Source organism: Lygodium microphyllum, chromosome 25 (genome assembly GCF_053477565.2).
Source record: "Lygodium microphyllum isolate KBCC chromosome 25, Lygodium_microphyllum_v1.1.10, whole genome shotgun sequence".
Classification (NCBI taxonomy): Eukaryota; Viridiplantae; Streptophyta; class Polypodiopsida; order Schizaeales; family Lygodiaceae; genus Lygodium; species Lygodium microphyllum.
The window spans coordinates 48,083,992-48,101,688 of record NC_141159.1 but is presented as its reverse complement, the minus strand read 5'-3'; the positions used below and the strand labels follow the sequence as shown (position 1 = coordinate 48,101,688).

The 17,697-nt window shown below is 40.5% G+C and overlaps 1 protein-coding gene across 1 annotated transcript in view; it reads right to left on the bottom strand.

The window, feature by feature from the left end:
• Positions 1-17,697, bottom strand: part of LOC148014196 (acetolactate synthase small subunit 1, chloroplastic-like) — a 100,632-nt gene that overhangs the window by 68,403 nt on the left and 14,532 nt on the right. The window contains exon 7 of the mRNA XM_087666277.1: positions 17,470-17,559. Within this exon, the coding sequence (XP_087522403.1) occupies positions 17,470-17,559 (90 nt within the window). The remainder of the gene's footprint in view (positions 1-17,469; positions 17,560-17,697) is intronic.

Here is a 17,697-nt window from a genome sequence, read left to right as displayed (position 1 = left end):
AAATCTAGGGGGGAAAACCTCTCATACGGAGAGTAAAAAGTGCCCCAATGTCCTACTAAAGATCACTGATACTCCTCTGTGAGCGTAGGCATAATCAAACCCAACTGTTACAAATGGTATTACCCCTTCACATACGTCTAATATTAAACCATTCCGAGAAATGAACATAAATTATGTTTCCCCATTTCTGAAGCTCTAGGCAACTATGCTCATCAACTTTCAAGGAGTGATTGACTTAGATCCACCACATTCACAACACATCATCATTATAGCAATTACCACAACAACTTATTTATTCACTTTGTCACCCTATCCTTGCCTTGCAACAATTCCTATGGAGGAAGTGAAAAAAGACTTACTCTTTATTTATTTATAACCAAAAACTATTCATTTATATCATTTTTTGATAAAGAAATTGCAATGTGACACCCATCAGATTTGGCTATTTATCACCTCTATAATCATGGTAGACGACATGCCCTTCTACAACCCCTTGAGGCATCCTTGGTCCGATGCCTCTATTTGGGATGGAACCTTTCAAGTATAAAGGAGGGTGGAGACGTTACTTAACATTGTCTTGGGCACATATTTTTAGGCCTAAGAGCAAGTGTTGAGCCACTAAAATTAGTGTTTGCAATAATCCTAAATTGTTATGTATTGATCCTCAATTATATCTCCTTAACACAACCCCAAAAAAGCAATTTTTGGCAATCAAATGACTTTATTTTTTATGAACACGACCAACACACCAATATTCTCCATGAACAGTTGTCTGGGCATCCATAATCCCATTTTGATTAGGTATCATCACCCTCAGTCTAAAGCAATCTCTCCACACACTACTTCCCACACCCCATCTTGGAGCTATTGTCGGTTACATCAATTGCCATCACCCAACTTGAGGGCATCACTATCAACAAAGGAAATTGCTCTTGAGCTAAAAATGCATGCTAAACTTAACTAGCTCTTAATTACAACCCCAAAACTCAAAATTACAGGACTTTTAATTTTAAAATACATGATCTTAGATTAAGTGTGTCTTATAAGCAAAACCATAGTTTGGGAGGACCCATCTATCTATCTATAAATAGATGGGCTTCCCACAACTCAGCTCAATCTCGTTCTTGCAATTTACACCTGCCTTATCTCTGCTTCCGCACCCCGTTCGCAAAGGATATCTCAATTCGAGCTGCTGCCTGTTGCTGTCCATCATCAAGCACCTGCTGTCCAGCCATCCCCATCAGATGGGGGCTATTTTCTACCTGATTTCTGCTGCTCATCAGCCAAGGACTACTGCCCACATTGTTCCAACTTGTCGCCTACTGCAAGTGGCTTCACTATCAACAATCCATTTAATCTCTCACCCATCCCACCCATTAGTTCCATTGCACCTTCCTTTCAGCCTTCATTAAGTGCACCATACATGTCTTCTTGAAGGAAAGCGAAAATGTCCAAGTGGTGTGCGCAGCGAGAATGGAGTGTGTTCAGCAATAGAGAGTACAGAGAGAGTAGAGACTTGAGTTGGGTGTGTACCAGTGTGGCACACACAAAGAATAAAAGAATGTATTTATGTTTTAGGGTACGGTACTGTTATATTTATAAGGTAAATTAAGGGAAACATGCATGAGGCATGACCGTCCGGGGTCTTGGGCGCCCGAACGGGATTTAGGGGAGCCTAGAATTAAAGAGAGTCCAAGAATAGTATGACTCACCAAGGTTTGACGGCTGGCAATCGAATCACGATAAGTGTGGCCAGCAATGAACTAGGCAAGGCTGGGAGGTGAAACGAATCTCGTGCTCATTTAGTATCGGACTGCTTTCCTCTAGTCTTCTTCATCTTCTAAGCCGCATGACATTGGCATCAGAGCCGCCATCGTATCTTGTTGGAGCCGTTGGGTTCTCATCTTGCTAGTTATTTGTGAAGTTTTTCTTTCTGGTGATTACAGGCGCAAGGGCCACACAATTCGCCTGACATTGGCACAAGGGCCACACGATTCGACTGACATGACACGTCATCTGTCAGTCATTTAAGGTCGTCGCCCGTCGTCCGTCAATCGTTGAAGATCACCACACGAAGTTGTAACTCGTGGTTGTGCCACGTCACATAAGTGTGACACATAGCAGGCAGATGAAAGGCGTGAGGCAAAGCATGAGACGACTGTTGTAGCCATGACGAAAAGCGTCAGAGGTGTGAGGCGAAAAGTGAGACGACTGCTGTAGTCGTGACGAAAAGCACCAGATAATATTCAGGTCATACACGTCACACAGCTGTCTTCAAGGAGCAGTTTTGCAGTAGCATCGTCTCCTCCCGACTGAAGCCAGCACTTAAATCGCCACCAACTAACTGAAATCAGTCAGATTCGTCATACATATAAAAGACATATTCGTGGTTCACGTGATAGTCCCGTTTTCTGCCGAAGAACTTCATTTCCAGCATGACTGGTCTAGTCCGAGAAGACAAAAATTGTTCCTTACTCTTTGGGCTTATTAATAAAACCAGCAACAGTAGCCCTGCCATTAAAACCAGGGAAGTACTTTACTTTGTATGCAAATTTCTTATCTTTGCTTTCCAATTCCAGTGTATTAATGGCAGAAAAAGGGAAAGAGGGAGTAATGGAAGGTTCTAGTTCTGGGGACCACCCTATGGTAGATCCCCATGAATCGGAGATGCAAGAAGAAGAGTGGGAAGAATTCTTTGCTACACGAGAACAATTTGATGATCTTACTGCTCGTGTGCAAGCTCAGGGGGTTCAAATGGAATTTTTAACTCAAACACTCACTGAAATAAAATCTCAATTAACTTTATTGTTAGAAAGGGATAAAAATAAGATAGAAACCTCGAATGTCCTATCTTCATCGAAAGATTTAGATGTGACTATGCGAAATCCTAAGGAACCCCACCACAAGTTGAGGGATAATCCAGTTCTAAAAGATATAAAACCCCCTCAGTTTCACGGGGAGGAAAAAGATAGAAATAAAGATACAATCTTTAATTTTCTCCAAAAATGGGAAGATTTACATAAACTTAAAAATACTCCACCACATCTCCAAGCACTGGAGGCTAGTTTAACTTTGGGGCCCAAAGCGTATAAATGGTGGCGAACTTTAAAGGAGGCAAATAAAATACCTGAAACTTGGGCTCAATTTGAATCCGTCTTTTTGAAAGAATTCCTTCCTGAAAATGAAATGGAAAGAAATTGGAAAGATTGGGATTATGTCAGACAAAAGAGAAGACTCCTGCTAACATATCTGGAGGAATATCGTGAGATAATCCTCAAATTGGAAGGAATAGATGAATTTCAAAAGACAAGAGGATTCATTAGGGGGCTAGATAAAGCCTGTAAAAAGGAAGTAAAAAGGAGTTCACCTAAGACGCTGGAAGAGGCAATTAAATTTGCATTAATCAATGAAGATAGTATGCGTCCAGGTACACTCACTAGTCTCACTGATACGGAGCCCAAGTCTAAGGAATTGGAAACCTCAAAATTTATGGGCAAATTTAAAAGAAAAATACCATTTTTTAAGGGTAAAAAACAACCTTTTGAAAAGAAACAATATGTGAGGCCAAAGTTAAGTCCTGATGACTTTGATAAGGCCAAAAAAGAAAAGTTGTGTTTCAATTGCATATCCCCTAACCATACTGCTTGGAATTGCCCTCAAAAGAAAAAGGGGGAAGACAAAGGAAAGGATAAGGACAAGGGCAAGGGAAAAGAAAAACAAATCCATGTAGTGCAGACCTTAGAATTAACGGGGCATGAAAGGTATAAATCTTTAAAGGTCTTGCACATGGATGTACAACACAAGTGTTGTATGTCAACTTCTATGTGGCAGCCTACCTTTGGCCCACATGATTTAGTTAGAGTGCATGGATTGATAGCTGGAAAGAGGGTTAGAGTCATGATTGATGACTCTGCTACACATAATTTTATAAATTATGCACTTGTCAAAAAATTGCAACTTCCCCAACAAAAGAGTGGGCATCAATATGTTGTTCGTATGATGCAAGGTCAAGATAATAAAATATGGGATACAATGGTATCCAATTTGGAAATTGAGATTCAAGGATATAAAGATAAACTTGATTTCCAAATTATGAACATGGAAAGAGCTGATATTGCTCTAGGGAGAGAGTGGCTATGGGGATTGGAACCATCCTTAAAATGTAGTTACCATCATAATACACTGGAATTTGAAAGGGATGGTAAGACTTTTGTTATTCAAGGTGAACATGAAGTATCTGATAATCCTTTGCTGTGTTCTACTAAGGTTCAGAAGCTGATAAAGAAGGAAGTTTGTGAGGTATACATGTTATGGTCTCTTCCTGTAAAAAAACACTTTTACTTTCTGTAATATAAAGCAACAATTTTCTTATGTTTGTGAGTTGAATGTAAATAATGAATTAAGTAGTTTGTTAGATGAATTTAAAGATGTGTTTCCTTCTGATTTACCAAGCAGCCTTCCACCAGATAGGGGTGATATAAATCACCCAATTAACACAAATAAGGATACTCACCCTATTTCTAAACCACCTTATAAGTTAAGTGAAACGCAGCACCAAGACGTTGAAGACAAATTAAGGATTACCTTGATAAAGGGTTTATTCAACCCAGTAATTCACCTTGGGCTTCGCCAATTTTATTAGTAAAGAAAAAAGATGGTTCTATGCGACTTTGTGTTGACTATAGAGCACTTAATAAAATAACGGTGAAGAATAAATTTCCTATGCCCAGAATGGAAGATCTTTTTGATCAATTACGAGGGGCAAAATTCTTCACAAAGATAGATTTAAGATCAGGCTATCACCAAGTAAGAATTAAGACACAAGATGTTCCCAAGACAGCATTTCGTACTAGATACGGGCATTATAATTTTTTGGTGATGCCTTTTGGCCTCACTAATGCACCAGCTACCTTTATGAAGCTAATGAATAGTGTTTTACGGCCCTATCTAGGACATTTTGTAGTAGTCTTCTTGGATGATATCTTGATCTTTAGTAAATCAAGAGAAGAACATTTGGAACATTTACAATTAGTATTCCAACTGTTAAGAACACATTCCCTTTATGCGAAGAAAACTAAATGTGAATTCTTTGCACAAGAGGTCAAATATTTGGGGCATATTATCTCGAAAGAGGGAATCAAGATGGATCCAAAAAAAGTTAGGGCAATTATTGAATGGCCATCTCCAAGGAACCTAAAAGAGCTGCAGATCTTCCTAGGTTTATCTGGATTTTATCGTAGATTCATTCAAGATTATGCCAAAATAGCTGTTCCAATGACAAACCAACTTAAAGGGAAAGGGAAGAGCTTTAATTGGGGAACAGACCAAAATGAAAGTTTTCAAAAAATTAAAGTAGCTATTGCTACAGCTCCAGTATTATTAATCGTGGATCCCAATAAACCATTTGTGGTTGAAACTGATGCCAGTGATAAGGCGATAGGCGCGGTCTTATTACAAGAAGGTCAACCAGTTGCTTTTGAAAGCAAGAAATTAGACCGTGCAAAACAGAATTATTCTGTTTATGAGAGGGAGCTGTATACAATAGTACATGCAATGAAGAAATGGAGGCACTATCTGTACGGTGCCAAACTTTTGATTTTATCGGATCATGAAAGCATTAAGTGGCTTAATGATCAACCGGATCTACACGGGCGTAAAGCCAGATGGGCCGAACTCCTCCAAGAGTTCGATTATGAGATAAGGTATACAAAAGGGAAGTATAATATAGTGGCTGATGCACTCAGCAGAATGCCCATCATAAATGAATTGAGTTTTACTCAATTCACTTCCGATTTGCTTGAATCCTTAAAAGGGAAATGCCAGGTTGATCCGGCATATTCCAACATATGGGAAGCAATAGAAAATGGGGATCCAAATGGAAGGGCCTCCACTGAAGAAGGAACATCTGAGGATGTTCAACAAGGAAATGGAGCATCAGGGGTTGCTCAAATGGGATTCAAGTGGAAGAATTTTACCATTGATAATGGTTATTTACTCTACAAGGATAGGGTATGTGTCCCGAAAGATGAAGAAATAAGGCGCCAGATACTCTTTGCGTATCATGATACCCCTCGCGTAGGACATCCAGGAGTTAATAAGACTTATAGTCTTATTAAAAGGCAGTTCTATTTTCCTGGAATGAATAAGGACGTCCTTGACTATGTGGTCAAATGTAATAAATGTCAGGTTAATAAAGCTGAAAGATTGAAAATGGGAGGACTTCTCCACCCATTAGAGATTCCTTCGGGAAAATGGGAGAGTATCTCCATGGACTTTATTGTTGCATTACCCAGAACACAAAGAGGGCACGACTCTATGTGGGTGATTATGGATAGGTTAACCAAAATGGCTAGGTTTATTCCAACTTCAACCAATGTTAAAACACCAGAATTGGCTAGATTGTTCGTGGAGAACATATACCGATTATATGGCCTTCCGGCAAATATAGTTTCTGATCGGGATAGAAATTTTGATAGTCAATTTTGACGTACTGTATTTAGGAAGTTGGATACTAAACTTAGCATGAGTACGGCCGACCATCCGCAAACTGATAGGCAAACTGAAAGGGTTAACCAAATCCTTGAAGATATGCTCAGGGCATATGTAAGTAAAAGGCAAACTAATTGGGAAGAGTATCTACCGATAGCAGAGTTGCATATAATAGTGCCAAGCACTCTTCCACTGGATATAGTCCATTTATGCTAATGTATGGGTTTCAGCCGAGAGCTCCTCATGCAGTGGGACTGCATAAGGAAAAGGTTCAGGCAGCCAAGGACTTTTTGGAGGATATGAATGATATGTTAAAATTTGCTCAAGAAAATATTAAGAAAGCTCAAAATTAAGCTAGAGCTTATGCAGATCCTCATCGAAGAGACATCTCGTTTAAAGAAGGAGAATTGGTCTATCTTAAGGTGCCTGAACAAACTAAAACCATGAAAATGGGACGATGTCCAAAGCTTTCACCCAGATATTGTGGTCCTTTCATAATACTTAAAAAGGTGGGAGAATTGGCTTACAAGCTCCAACTACCTACTGGTAGTAAAATACATCCAGTTTTTCATGTAAGTAACTTAAGGAAGAAGCTGGGTGATTTGGATAATTTAGTTTTAAATGATAATATTGAGGAGCTATTAAATGACCAATCTAATCCACATGAACCAGAAAGAATATTAAATGTTCTTAATAGACGAACAAGGAATACTATTTATCAAGAATGTTTGGTTAAGTGGAAAGATTGTTCAGAAGAAAGCTCAACATGGGAGCGAGTAAGTACTTTAAAGAAAAGGTTTCCCAATTTACAGTAAGACCTTCCAAGTATCGTTTTCGAGGACGAAACCGATTCCTAAGGGGAAGGAAATGTTATATTTATAAGGTAAATTAAGGGAAACATGCACGAGGCATGACCGTCCGGAGTCTTGGACGCCCGAACGGGGTTTAGGGGAGCCTAGAATTAAAGAGAGTCCAAGAATAGTAGGACTCACCAAGGTTTGACGGCTGGCAATCGGATCACGATGAGTGTGGACAGCAATGAACTAGGCAAGGCTGGGAGGTGAAACGAATCTCGTGCTCATTTAGTATGGGACTGCTTTCCTCTAGTCTTCTTCATCTTCTGAGCCACATGACAGGTACATTTACGCCCACAAGAGTGCGGTCACATGTACAAGTAAAATATATACACGGGAAGTGTAGCGAAGGGCCTTTACACCCAACAACCTCCCACTTAAAGGTCATGAGCAAACCTTTAACCAACTCCCACTAGTCGAATGCAATGCTCATGCTGAGCCTTTGCACGATTTTTTGTGAGAGCATCTGCAAGGTTATCTTGTGTTTTGATCTTAGTCAGTGTGACTAGACCATCATCCAGAACTTGTCTGATAAAGTGGTACCGTACATCAATATGTTTAGTATGTGCATGAAACATGGCATTCTTAGCCAAACATATAGCACTCTGGCTATCACATCCAAGTACAGGTGTTTTGGTGGGCAGCCCAAAATCCTTGACCAAGCGACCAAGCCAAACAGCTTCTTTCGAAGCTTCAGTGGCTGAATAGAAAGTGCTACTATCTTTTGCAATCTAGAGCACCAAGAAACTACCCCACCAGTCAAGGTAAATATATATCCACTAGTAGATTTGCGAGTATCCAAGTCACCTGCCATGTTTGCATCACAATATCCCTGCAGATCTAATGTACCCTTTCCATAGCAAATACATTTTCTTTGTGTGCCCTTAAGGTATCGAAAGATGCATTTCACTGCCTCCCAATGTACTTTGCCAGGGTTCGACATAAACTTGCTCACAAAACCCACTGCATGAGCAATGTCAGGTCTAGTAGCAACCATAGCATATATGAGTGATCCACAAGCTGAAGCATAAGGAACACCCTTCATAGAGTTGGCTACCATGTCATCTTTTGGGCAATCAGCTTTGCTAAGCTTAAGGTATGGTGGTAATTGAAAACCAAGTGACTTAGCATCTGTCATAGAGAAACGATCAAGCACTTTGTTGATGTACTTTTCTTGTGAGAGAAATAAGAGCTTCTGCTCTCTATCTCTCATCACACGCATGCCCAAAATATGTTCAGCTGCACCCAAGTCCTTCATGGAAAAGGCTGAATTCAGCTGTCTTTTCAATGCATTAACCTGGCTCTTATGCTTACCAACAATAAGCATATCATCCACATAAAGCACAAGGATAATAAGGCTTCCATCATCAGCCTTCTTTGTGTATAAGCAGTGATCTGCATTGCTTCTTTTAAACCCATGTGAGAGCATGAAGGCATCAAACTTCTTATACCACTATCTAGGAGCCTGTTTTAAACCATACAAGCTTCTCTTAAGCTTGCACACCAAATGCTCCTTTTCTGGCATAACAAAGCCCTTTGGCTGTTTCATATACAGCTCTTCTTCTAAATCACCATGCAGGAATGTAGTTCTAACATCCATCTGATCAAGTTCAAGATCCATAGATGCAACAGTAGCAAACAATACCCGAAGAGTGGTCATTTTGACAACAGGTGAAAAAACTTCCTGAAAGTCAATCCCCTCTTTCTGAGTATAACCCTTAGCCACAAGCCTGGCTTTGTATTTGGGTTTGCCATCCACACATTTGATCCCACTTTTTCTTTAACTCACATGACAATGCCTCTTTATATGTAAGAGGCTCACCCTCATCTGTGAGTAAAATGCAGTCCAAAGAGGGATCAAACCTCTGTATGGGTCTCCCGACACGTGTAGACCTTCTCACCCAATGATCTGTGTTATCAGGCAATGGATCTACATCCAAAGGAATGTCAATGACCTCATTATTTGGCTGCTGAACTGCATTTTCAGGTTGCTGTAATAAATTTTCAGGCTGCTGTAATTGATGTTCAGCATGCTGATTTTGTTGCCCAAACTGATTTTCAGCATCCCTTTGCTGCCCATCTGCATCTGGCTCAATAATGACACGCTGATTATCATAACCAGTATCAAATGGAGCTGAATTTTTAGTGGCTGATGGCTGTTTAAGTGGCTGATCATGCTGAAATTTCACTTTCCTTTTGTCTACATCACTAGATGTGGCATTTTTCAGCAGCTTTGATTCATTAAATACCACATCTCAGCTGCGTAGCACCTTTTTCATGCTTGGAACCCAAACTCTATAACCCATTTCACCATCATCTCCATAACCCATGAAAATGCCTCTGAGGGATTTCATGTCAAGTTTGGTTCTGCTATCAACAAGCACATGTACATAGCATTCGCAACCAAAGACCCTTAAGTGGTCATATGAAGTAGGTTTGCCAGACCAAACCTCTTCAGGGATGCCACTATCAAGTGCACGATGTGGAGATCGGTTGCAAATATGCACTGCGGTTTTAAGTGTCTCTCCCCAAAACAATTGCGAGAGATTAGCTATGGACAGCATGCACCGAATCTTCTCACATAAAGTGCGATTCATTCGCTCAACCACACCATTAGATGACGGATTATAAGGGGCTGTAAGCTCTCGTTTAATCCCATTTTCATCACAAAAACTATTAAATTGTTTAGATACGTATTCTCCCCCATTATATGTTCTTATGCATTTCAGTTTTAAGCCCTTTTGAGTACTAACAAATGCATAAAACCTTTTAAAAGCATCCAATGCCTCACTTTTTTGCTTAAGCAAATAAACCCATAGCTTTCTAGAGTGGTCATCAATAAAAGACACAAAATAATGGAAACCGCTATGAGTTTTTATTGGCATGGTATATACATCGGAATGGACTAAATCCAAGATACATGCCTTCCTAGAGGCTCCATGAGAGTATGAACTCTTTACATGTTTTCCAAAGACACAGTCATCACAAAAGTCAAGCTTTGAGTTTTTCACGTCAACTCTTCCAAGTGAAGAAAGTGCATCCAAACCCTTTTGGGCCTTGGCTCATGTGTCCAAGACGCTTATGCCATAGCTCCATGTGTAACTGTACTTCTACAATTGCAACAAACTTTCCAGGAATTGCCTTGCAATGAAGATAATACAAAGTTTCCTTTTTACCACCTCTAGTGACCAGCATAGATCCTTTCTGTATTTTCCACATTCCACCACCAAAGGTAGTGTAGTAACCCCTGCTATCTAACTGCCCAACAAAAAGCAAGCTCTTCTTAATGCCAAGTACATACCTAACATCATGAAGAATCAATCCCTGGCCATTTTCAAGAGCCAGGTGTATGGTGCCCACTCCTTCAATATCACATGCATGATTATTCCCTAGGTAAACTTTCCCAAGATTACCTGCTGCATAAGTAGAAAAACACTCCAAAGATGGAGTTACATGGAATGAGGCATCACTGTCAACAATCACGATTGTGACAAACCATCATGAGCAGATAACAAGGCATCTATCACATCCCTTTTAGTGATATACATGTCTTCCATTGTCATAGCATGTGGATTTGAAAATGCAACCAGCAAATCAGCATATTTATTTTCTTCTATCTCCTCAATGACAACACTAGATACCATATTTGCCTTTTCTATTTCTTTAGAGGTAGAGCTGCTATCCTTCTCATTCTTTTTGCCTTTTGCATTAGCCTGCTTCTTGCGTTCTTGCTCCTTCTTATAGTACCTGCAATCGGGCTTTTTATGCCCTTTGCGTCCACACTGATAGCAAGTGACATCTTGCTGTTTTTCTTTGCTTTTGCTGCGATTTTTATGCTTATTTGCAGCATTTGACTTCTTTTCAGTCTGTCCTCTAACATTATAAGCTGATCCACTGTTTTCCCCACTAGACTTGCGTCTAATCTCCTCATTGAGGATAGAACCACGTACACCATCAAATGTCAAGTTGGGGTTGTTGCTCAATGACACAACCAATGCTTCCCATGAATCTGGCAAAGTCATGAGCAAGAAGATAGCCTTTAGCTTAGGATCAAAAGCTGGCAAGCCTGCATCCTGTAACTGACTCAAAATACTTGTAAATGCAGCCAAATGCTCTGAGGCGGGCTTAGACTCATCAAGCTTTAAGTTGACTAACTTTCGCATGAGATGGACCTGATTAACAGGAGTAGTATTCTCATACGTAGCCTTGAGTTTCTCCCAAACTACATATGCACTGTTGAGTCCCTTGATATCAACCAAGATATCATTAATAACTGCCATTTTGATGTAAGTAATGGCCTTTTTATTCATTTTAGCCCAATCTTCATCTGACAAAGCAGTAGGTTTTTGTTCTGCCAAAGCATCTTCACAATCCTTCAAAAAAAGGATACCGTGCATACGATCTTTCCAAAGATCAAAGCCATTGCCATCAAATTTGCGAATCTCAAAAAGATTCTTTGTGTCAGCAGTGGATGCACTTCCAGCCATTTTTCAGCAATAAATTTCTGCAATAGAATGCTGAATGCAATCAGCCAATAGCAAGGTTGCTGTATATAACAGCAAATACACAAACTTGCACTTCAAAGTGTGCCCAAGAAGCAGATATTTTGCTGTAATTTCAGTCCAAAGGGCTGATTACACCATATACACAAAGCAAATCTGATACATATGCATACAAGACAGCTCCCACTTCAATAATACATCACCGTAATGCCCAAATGCAATAACCCGAGTGCTGTATGTGCCACTGTTTCACTGCACAATGAGCATTCAGCAATACATGTACCAAGAGAAGCTGCCTTTTCATAACATTTGATACATCCCAAGTCCAAATTTCTCCCACTTAGCAGTGAATTTGCTGTAATCCCACTGTCAAAGCACAAATCGGCTCAAAATACATCACTAATGTGAAAAGCCCCAAATTTTCTGCAATAAATCTGCACAAATCTGAGAACTGTGCTTGCGCGCGCGATTAATGTGACAAGTCACAAAAAATTGCAAAAATGACTGTCGTGACCTATCCACTGATCACGCTGATCAGAAACGAACTGCCGCCTGTCCACGCTGACCATGTCAGCTGTCGCCTAACTGTCGCTGAGCAGATTTGGCTGTCGCCTGTCCACGCTGACCTGTTTCTGACCTGGAGACTGTCTGTCCAGCTGTCGCCTATGTAAAACGTTACCTGAACACTGTCGCCTGACTGTCCTGAACAGAAACGTGATTTGGAAAGATGACGACCTGACCTGTGCTGACCTGGAATGGCTGCGCCTGACCTGTCTAGTTACAGACTGAGCAAAAACGAGCCTGCAGCACTGTTGCCTGTTTCGCGCGTGCTCTCGCCTGACCAGCAGAGATGATGACTTGCTGATTTCTCACGAGCGAAGCACTGGCGATGTCTCGCACAGGCTCCAGGAAGTGCGCACACCTTAGCCGAAGCTCTGATACCAGTTTGAAGGAAAGCGAAAATGCCCAAGTGGTGTGCGCAGCGAGAATGGAGTGTGTTCAACAGTAGAGAGTGTAGAGAGAGTAGAGACTTGAGTTGGGTGTGTACCAATGTGGCACACACAAAGAATGAAAGAATGTATTTATGTTTTAGGGTACGGTACATTTACACCCGCAAGAGTGTGGTCACATGTACAAGTAAAATATATACACGGGAAGTGTAGCGAAGGGCCTTTACACCCAACACTTCTCACATCACACAAGGGGGTCTTTCAACCATAGACACGCCCTTTAGGACCTCGGCTTTTCCCAAGCCAAGTGGTGTTTCCAATGATGGAGGTTCATCCTTCCACCCCCACACTTTTGGGTCTTTCACAACTAAGAAATGCCACCCATCAACCACTGAGTGTGGATCAGTTGATACCATAGTTTGCCTTCATGGCATTACCTAGTGGGCCTTCTAGTCATTTTGCTATGCCCCAGCCATCTACTGGACAAGGTTTACATATCTTGGTGTCTCCATCTCCATCGGCAATTTATGGAAACATTCATGTCCCAATGCCTCCGCATCAATCGACACCCATTATCCACCTTCACCACCTCCTTACTATTTCCCTTATCCAACACCTCATGGTTCTTCGTCCTCATTAGCTAAACATGCCTTTAACGATAAGACTCGTTTTAATGGGTCAAACTTCACTACTTGATCAAAGTAGATAAGACATGTCCTTAACTTCCAAAACCTATGGGATCTTGTGCAAGGGTTGGAACCCCAACCTGATCCCGCACTTCTTCCATATGAGGTTGTCCACTCATGAAAGACTAGAAGTGCCTTCGTTGTTGTCGAGCTAATACAAGGTCTATTACTTGAGTTCCATTCACAGTTTCAACATTTTAACTTAGTATCCAAGCGTTGGGCACACTTGACTAACTGCTCAAGGAGAGATGTACTTCTATTTTATTGTGAATGATCATTCTTGTTACATGTGGATATACTTTCTCAAGCATAAGTCCAATGCCTTACATAGTTTCTTGCTTGGGTACTGCTTATGCATAACCAAACTGTTGTAATGTAGGATGTATGAGGAGTGATAATGGGGAGGATTTCACCTCCAACGAGTTTTTTAAGTTTCAAAAGGAGAATGATAATTTCTACCAACTGCCCTCTGCCAACTCCCCGCCCCCTTTCAAATGAAGTTGTCAAGCATAAGAACCGGACCCTCATAAACATGGCACGCTCTATGTTGTTCATAGCAAAGCTCTCTAAGCACCTTTGAGTCCAGGCTGTTAACACTTCGGTGTACATCCTCAATCAATGCCCAACTGCGGCTATTCCTCAAAGGACTCCGTATGAGGCATTCTTTGGCTCTCGGCTTGTAGTTTCCCACTTTAGATTCTGTGGAAGTCGTGCTTACATACACACCCCTAATGACAAAATAGGCAAGCTCACTCCTAAAGCTGATCTCTTGATTTTTGTAGGATACTCTCCACACTACTCATCAGTCACATGGAGTGCTCTCCACACTATTCGAGCTTGTCAACTATTGCGAGTGTTACCCACTGCTTTGGGATGGGATGCCTTGGGGTAAAAACACTCAAAATTTGGATTGGGCTTCCTTTCTTGCTGAGTTTTTGGTCCTGAGAGGGGATTATGAGCTACCATAAGCATTACATGCTGAATTAGCTACTTAAACAGCCCCAAATTGCTTAATTAATTAAATCCCTAAAATGATACACGGTTCAAGAAGTTTTGAAACCGTGCACAATATGAGATCCCAAAACTTTCTATAAATAGGCCAACTGCCCTCCATTCAGTCTAATCTCATTTTTGCAGTTTCAAGCCCTCTAGATTTGCTACGCAAACCTTGTTCGAGGATCCCAAAACTTTCTATAAATAGGCCAACTACCCTCCATTCAGTCTAATCTCATTTTAGATTTGCTACCCAGACCCTGTTCACGGAGGACATCTCAGATGAAGCTACCCATTGCTATCTACATCGGTCTAGCGCTATCAAGCACTTTCGCATAAACTAAAAACCCCTTTAAAAACATTAGGTAGATAGAATTTTGTAGCTTAGTTGTTTGCGTGATTGTTTGTTTTGTTATTTGTAGCTGAATTTTTTGTCTTTGTCTAGATCAAGAATTGTTTCTGTCATTTTAATAGGATTTTTTGAGCGTGGAAACTTGATAGCCTTGGTCAAGATTGGCATTTTTCTTGGACAGGTTGGAGCTAGAGTTTATTGGTAGCTATTGGACATCTTGAAACGGGTATATTTTCTTACCGATACTCTTGCACATCACAAGGATTATGGGTTCACAAGCACTTCATGTTGTACTTGTTGAATACACTGCACCTGAGGGTCGTCTCTAGATTTTATCAATTATTTCCATGCCAAGGGTTGGGTTGATGCACATTTTGCACCATCGTTGAGCATTAGCACGGCATGATGCCCATTATAGCTATATGCAGTAAATCTTAGATGCATGCACATTTAAGAGAGCACCTTTCATTGTGCACGTACAGTTCTTTGTATACACGAGTGTTGGGATATTCATCACCTAAATAGGAACCTCGGGATGAGTGGGAAAGGTAGTTGGGTGACTTTTGAGGGTCGTAAAGGACGCCTACAGTTGTAAGATGGGTTGTTCTACCCGGTCAACATCATACGAACCATATTTTTTTGAGTGTCTGTGAGATTTTGGGCAAGTAGAGCAGAGTACAACATTTCTTCTTTGCTAAGAGTTGAGAGGTGAGGTTAAGGACTAGAAATTAATCAAGAAATAATGGTTGCATCTTGCATACCACACGGGTACATGTAGATAAGCTAGGCACCATTTTTCCAATGCATCCATCTTTTTGTGTGTAGCATTGCTTGTATGACTGCATGGTATGGATTCCGGGTTTTGCACTTTTTTTCAAATCAAGTGTGACTGAGCATGATCTTCAAAAGCATCTCTTTAGTTAGGGCACATTGCATATGATCAAGGTTATCCATATACTCACAAAATATTTTTTCAAGTGCTATGGGAGGCAAGGAAAAATAAAACAAAATGGTAGACTCCCAATTTTCCAACAGAGGGTTGCCAAAGGAAGCGGTTGTAGCACTTGCAGGAAGACAAAGATAAGAAGCTATCACTACTGCTGACTCAATAAATGTGGTTTTGGAATTGACAAAAGTCGCGCTCTTAATGTTCATCCACCACATGGTGATTATTCAAAGATGTTCTCAAATAGCAATCATCAATAGTAGCAAAGTAGTAATTGGGGGTCTTCAGAAGAAAGTGGCTCTAGGAGATAGATGCTGAAGTGTGAATTGCAGCACCCTATGATGGGTTAGACTAGTATCTAGTTCACGCCCAAACACAAACTCTCTTAAAGCCACACGAATCTCAAAGGTCAACACCATCCTTTTGGAGATTCAATTGTTTGGTAGGAGTTGTGCGCATATGCTCATTTCTTTGACCACAAGACTTTTGTGGTGCATAAGTGCGGGAGTGATAGTCATCACATTTACCCAAGCTCTCGGAATATCCATGCTCCAATCGATAGGTCTAATATCAAACTCTATAGCTGTCTAGCTCAATTTGCCAACCATGGACTCTTAGTCTCTTGGCTTGCCATAAAAACTTTTACAACATGGAATTTAGGGATAAGCATGAAGGGCTAATCTGTAAGAGTTAAGACAAGGAATAGAAGGATGCTTGGGATTCTTTCTTGATGGCATATTATCCCATTAACAATCGAGGGTCAGGGTCATTTATGGTTTGATGGCGTGATTCTAAAGAGCCTTGATTGATAATTCGATTATTTGTAGGATATTGGGCCAACAAGAGAGGAGGTTCTTCAAAGACTTTCTAACTCAATTCGCCAATCATGAAATCTTGGATTGTTAAAAAAATACTTGTGTACTATGGGATTTACTATTTAGTGACACACAAGAAGGGTATTTAGTGACACACAAGAAGGGCTAATCTTTGAGAATTAATACAAGGAATAGTAGGATGGATATTTCAATTTTCAACATTCTGAAGTCCAAATTTCAGAATTTGAAACAGTGAATAGTCAAGAAAAAGTAGCTAGTCACTAACTACTCAAGAATCAAGCCAAAAGTAGTACACATGATTGTCTCAACACCAACAAGCACAAGTGAGAGGTTATAAGAAACATAAGCACCCCCACCCCCATCCTTTCTCTCAATGCAGTTGAAGACAAGTTTTGTGCAACTCACATATTCATCTAGGTCGAGTCATCCCAGGGCTCACCAAACCAAAGCTCCAAGGGGACAGAACTACCTGGAAACATACCCGAAAAGGGAGGGAAGGTAAAAGACGGGGTTTGAAACAATAACATTAGGTGACATGTGGACTTCTTTCAAAAGGAATACTTTCTAAGAGGTGTCCAACATCCACATTAAGAGTGATATCCGTTGAATTTTTGTTTTGTGGCAATTACTTGCTAGGGTCCTTGTTCCCTGGTAGCACTCATCCGTTGTAGTCAAATTCTGCATCACTTAGTTATCAAAAAACACATTCTCAGACATTACGATACTCCCAAAAAAAGAGTGGTTTCTATGAGCATTGACAATTCCTTAAAACCCAAACATAGCAAGCATCCTTGAATCTACTTGGTATCAGGCACATTCAAGTTCTTTTGAGTGAAAATAAAGGATGTGCAAAAGTTTTACCTCTTCACCATCCACCTGTCCCCAATCAGGATCAAGAATAAGACTACGCCATACTTCATTCTCATTTGGCTCCACTGGATAAACATCACCCTGCCAGAAAGTGCACAATAGCATGCGAATCACAAAAATAAGAGTGGTAAACAATTAGCACACTCCAAGAAGGAAACTCTCGTATCACTGAGCATCAGACATATTAGCAGGTCATATTCTCAACAGCAGTTCATAAAC